General features: G+C 35.2%; 1 protein-coding gene across 1 annotated transcript; it reads right to left on the reverse strand.

Annotated features, from left to right (window-relative positions):
* Positions 1 to 218: 218 nt before the first annotated feature.
* On the reverse strand, positions 219 to 4,835 carry LOC115706743 (small ribosomal subunit protein mS47). Its single transcript, XM_030634475.2, has 14 exons — positions 4,553 to 4,835; positions 4,297 to 4,377; positions 4,141 to 4,209; positions 3,975 to 4,038; positions 3,083 to 3,162; positions 2,707 to 2,790; positions 1,891 to 1,975; positions 1,721 to 1,806; positions 1,518 to 1,639; positions 1,316 to 1,376; positions 1,032 to 1,130; positions 842 to 943; positions 703 to 744; positions 219 to 607 (listed from the first exon to the last, which is right to left on the reverse strand). The coding sequence occupies exons 1-14, from the start codon at positions 4,679 to 4,681 to the stop codon at positions 488 to 490; spliced, it is 1,224 nt and encodes a 407-aa protein (XP_030490335.1). The 5' UTR covers positions 4,682 to 4,835; the 3' UTR covers positions 219 to 487.
* Positions 4,836 to 5,474: the final 639 nt, after the last annotated feature.

Here is a 5,474-nt window from a genome sequence, read left to right on the forward strand (position 1 = left end):
ACAAAATAGGGAGCATGACGAAGTTTTGTGAATGTATAAAAGGGCACAAGAAAAAAAAAAGAAAAAAAAATTATAAAAAATATATAAACAGTAACCGCTAAATATACCTAAGTGTAGTTTAATTATGTAAGCCTACATGTGTAAGATTTTCATCTTATAAACAAGTTCTTGCTTCTAAGTTAGTGTCAAATAAAACTAAAACCAACATAAAAGATGTCTTTTCCCCAGCAAAATTTTATTACATCTTTATATTAAATGTAAATTGTTACATATAAAAGTTATAAATTGTCAAGAAATTGAACTTGTATATTGAAAAAAGTTGTTAAAAATCACTTGAAAGAGAAACTAATGACTTCTAATTTCGCCAACAGTTGGCCTTTGCATAGCAAAAATGCACTCAATCCTTTTGATCTTACCTGGGTCCGGCTTAGTAACCGCGCTTCTGCTTTGCGTTTCCAAGTTCAATAATCTTTGGTTCTCGTCGGTCTCACATGTATGGTTCTCGCAATGCAGTGGGTAGCTCAAGTTCAGACTCAACTTCAGGAAGTGGTGAGAAATGACGGTCCACCATGTCTTCTGACACATCTTTTAAACTTGGATGCTCCCACTGGATTTTTTCGAAATCGATCAGTCAGATGATTGTTCTGAGCTCAAGAAAACAATTCTCATTCAGTTAAAACAATTTATGTTAGGTGGCCATACCTTTGGAGCAAAGTCCTTATCCACTAACCTTGCCCGAACACCCTGTAGAAACATTCCAAATAAATAAGCTGAAAATTCAAAGAGAGTGCAGTTCCAAGAATTCTCTCAAGTACAAACTTCACTTGGAAGAAACTCATACCTCACAGAAATCATTGGAGACCTCTTTGGAAATCTTAGCAAGAGATATTCGGTACTCGCGAACCAAACATTGAGCAAGACTTTGAAACCGACCTTCGCGAATCTAATATGCAATAGAGAAAGGTCAAAGGCAATATGAGAGCAAAAGCAAAAAAATAAAATTTCTTACTGGCACGAGAGGGGTAACTCACGGATTTAAGCGTAACTTTCAAGGAAAGAGGAGAAGCTACTCTCATTTTCTTGAGAACCATTTTGCACCATTCATCGTTGGCAACAGAAGCTTCGTTCTCCTGACCGTTTGAATTGTTTATTTGTTTTTAACAATAAGTACAAAGATAACAAATAATTATTTGGAAGAAACAAATACCAAAAATGAGAGACTGGATTTTAAAGTGCTTACTCAAATATCTAACAGCTTGTTGCACAACTTTTATATCCGTAAATAAACTCTATAAAATATTTCTTATAAACTTACCAAAGCGTCGATAATTTCCTCTACTGAGTCATGGCCAAAACATCTATCGATGGTGTCAATTCTAGATCAACATGAGCAAGAAAAATAAGCAAGTCTCAGATATAGATTTAGTTATTGATTTTTTTATCTCCAAATATTTACACAATGATAATTGAAAGAAAGGGGGGCGGCACCATCAAACACAGTTTTCAGGGGAACGTACTTAAAGAGAATGCTCCTCTTGTTTGGATATACAATGTCACCATATTGTGCCAGAGATGTTTCTATAGCAGAGGGATCATCTGTAATCAATTTACTCAGGCGTTCTTCGATCCAACTTAGCCTCTGTAAGAAGAGTTGTCACTATTACTTTATTTTAGAAACAAAGAAATAATAGCAAAGAAACCAAGGTGCAAAAAATCAAACCTCATCTAACGTGTAGTGTGTAGCAAGGCGACAGGCAATCATCTCTTCGCCATTAAGTTTGTCTCCTGTAAGAGCCAAGTATTCTCCTGAAGAAAGAAAAGAAACACGATAAGATAAGTGGAATAAATGTTGCCATGGAAGTACAGCCATAGAAGATGAATATTATGTACCTAAGTAGCCAGGCAGGCGAGAGAGATAAAATGAAGCCCCGGCATCAGGATGAAAGCCCATTTGAGCTTCAGGATGAGAAAAGACCTACATAATTTTTCACAGATAAAAGAATATACTTAAGTAAGCATAATTTAACACAAAAGAAAGCCACGCTCCCAACAAGATATGCCAGGAAAAAAAAAACTATTGTTTTGGTTTTGTGTTGCCACGGCTTTTCTCCGCAATAAGTGAGGCTCCCTAATATATTTGGGAGGAGGTCAGTCTAAGACATATGGCATCTGTTTCTTTTTCAACAAAAAAAAAAGACATGTGACAATAAGCCTAGTTAGTAGAGGTATTTCATGAAAACTCTTTGCAATCAAATATTGTAATAGACTTCACAATTAGTAGAATATACGTAAAAGGGTATACATGGATCATTGTGGTGAGAGGTATTGGATAGTATATATAGAGCTTTGCTCTAAGGAGAGTCAAGGCCTATCACATACCCCATTGTTCTAGTGTGCTCTTATCGCATTGATCATTCAATAACAATTCTAAAATCTACCTAGTTCTGTATTTCCATTGTCTTCTTCCTTCAGTTTCCTTCTTTTTTGCCTGTTATCATTGCTTTTGGTTTGAGGATCCTTACCTGGGGTCTATCATATTGATTATATCTAAAGATAATGCAAAATAACTGTCATGTCGAAGTATGCCAACCCACATGATAGGTCGAGTTATTTGATTCCAATAGCATGTTATTAATGTTTAAATTGAGAATGAAAAGAAGAATATGATGACCTCAAATAAGTTAAGAAATGACACAAGTCACATACAGTTTTATTAGTCACCAAACGGAACATTCCTGGGAATGAAATTCCAGCTCCAGCTCCCATAGTAATACCATTCAAGATAGCAACCTGCAGTACGTAATATTCAAATAACCATTAAAAGAGCCAATTGAGACTTTCTAGCTAATAAAAAAATCAATATATAAATTATTACTAGTTATAACCTAAACTTTTACATGGCTGAGAAGATATGTGAAATAATTACATATTAGATTTCTAAACTTGATGTCTTTTATCTGCATTTTAGATGTGTTTTAACTAAGAAATTGACAAAACGTAAGGATAAATACCATAATGAAATATACTATATCTAGCTTATATCACTATCATAGTTAGCCATAGATAAAAGGTAGATACTCACATGTGGCTTTAAATATGTCCCCTGAAGATAAACAAATTTGTATAGTGACTCGAAAAACATTTTACACTCGTCAACATTCCCTGCAAATTATTTGAACACATTAATAGAGCATCAATAATGAGTTCAGAATTGTGGGAAGAACGAATAAGACAGATACACCAAAAGGATTAAAAAGCATAAAGAAGTGTGAGCGTGGAGTCAGTATAAACTAGTACCACCAAGACATAGCCCTTATACTTGGTCATAGACTTGCAGGTGCCTAGGTGCGTATTTGTTGCATAAATGATACATAAACTAAGTAAATGTAGTATAACACACATTATTATATTTCCGAGATCTTTTCCATCTAAGATCAATTTGAAGAAAATGGGTAAAATGTATCTGCTACATGAAAAAAAAAAAAAAAAAAAAAACTGAATTGCATGATAAAGGTTTCCCCGAAAAGGAGAAAAGTGAGGGAAGTAGCTCACTGACAGTAACAAATTAAAGGATCTGGGTTAATTTCAGTCCCCAAAATAAAGTATAGTTCTAAAGGAATACTTTTAAAGCTACACATTCCTCCATTGATGACTGGTGCACCAACTAAGAGAGTAAAATGTTGAATCTAATACTTTTAAAGCTACACATTCCTCCATTGATGACTGGTGCACCAACTAAGAGAGTAAAATGTTGAATCTAGTAACAGTCAAGAAGAAAAACAAACAGAAGGATCTACATTAAGTTCAGTCCCGAAAATCAAGTATTGTTCCAAAGGAGAGTCATATGTTGTCACACCACATTTCTTCTATTGCCATTGATGGTTGGTACACCAACCACCAAGAGAGTAAAATGTTAAACGTAATAACAGAGCTAAAGATAGGGTAAAAACAAGTATGAAATAAGCAAAGCTCACCTTCATTGAGTGAATGATACAGTGAAACAACATCTCCTCCAGAGCAAAAAGCCTTGCCACTACCCTATTAGGAATAAATACCCTATTAGGTCACCATTATCAATGCCAAAGAGATATACAACTTTTAACAAAAAACGAATTTCATTTCCTTTTGTTATGTAAATACCTTCATCAAGACAAAACCAATATCTGGGTTTTCTTCCCATGATTCATACAGTCTCTTTAGCCTAGCTGCCTACATTTAAACAGAAACTTACATTCAATCAATGGAAAAGAAAAATGGAAACAGAATAATCAAATGTGAGAAATACAAAGTACATACCATAGCTGTATCAAGGGCATTGAGTGAAGATGGCTTATTGAGTATAGCTGTTCTTGAAGTAGCTCTTCCTTCAACCAAAACCTAAATTACATTACACACCAAACAAAAAGAAAGATCTTTAACCGGTGCTATTACTCATTCCATCTCAATGAACTAAAAATCGAAAATGCAGGACTATAAAGCAAGCAAATTCAACTACCATGTAGAGAGAGAGAGAGAGAGAGAGAGAGAGAGAGAGAGAGAGAGAGAGAGAGACCTGGTTTTGAAGAGTGTCGTCTTCTTGGGCATAGTTCGGTTGAGCAGAAAAGGGTCTCTGATGGGAAAGAGAGCGCAGACTCTGAGAGAAGCAAGTCCGGACATGTCCCAAAGCTTTCAGCTTCTGCATTTTAGCTATCGAATCAAAAAACCCTTTGAAAATGGTGAGTCGACTCGGTCCTCGGCTGAGTTCGAGCAGTGCCGCCGTCTAGAAGGAAAGGAAAAATGAAGGATCGTCTTGTCTTTCACGAACAGAGAAAAAGAAAAGATTTTTATAAAATTATTTTAAAAAAATTAAAACATTTAATAAAATAGAAAGAAAACCTTTTTTTTTTTTTTGAAAATGAAATAGTAACTTCATTGAATAATTAGCATTCAGAATACAAAAAGGAAATTAACTCGTCCCAAGCATTATACTCAAAAATGTTACGACCAGAGAGAAAACAAGAGTGCCTAGCAACAACATGGGCAACTCGTTTTGCTGATCGTCTAATAAAGCAAAGCTTAACATTATTTAGAGAAGAGAATAAAACTTGACAGTCATGAATAATCAAACCAAAAATAGAATTTAAGGATTGATTACTACGAATGCCTTGCACAGTGAGCATGCTATCAGTCTCAACCTCAACATCAGACCAATTCTTACTTTTAATCCAGCTGAGAGCTTCTTTGACTCCCATTGCTTCAACAACTTCCGCATCATATGTACCTCTTAAATAGCATGATTTGGCCTCAACAAGCTTACCGAGGCTATCTCAAGCAACTATCCCGAAACCATAAGAGTTATCCCGTGGAAAGAGTGCAGCATCAACATTTATCTTGATTTTATTTGCTTCAGGTGTAGTCCAGCGCTCAGCTCCATCTCCTCTATTATCCAAAAATAGAGAAGATAAGGAAGTGTTATCTTGAGCGTTACGCCAATG

Source organism: Cannabis sativa, chromosome 1 (genome assembly GCF_029168945.1).
Source record: "Cannabis sativa cultivar Pink pepper isolate KNU-18-1 chromosome 1, ASM2916894v1, whole genome shotgun sequence".
NCBI lineage: Eukaryota > Viridiplantae > Streptophyta > Magnoliopsida > Rosales > Cannabaceae > Cannabis > Cannabis sativa.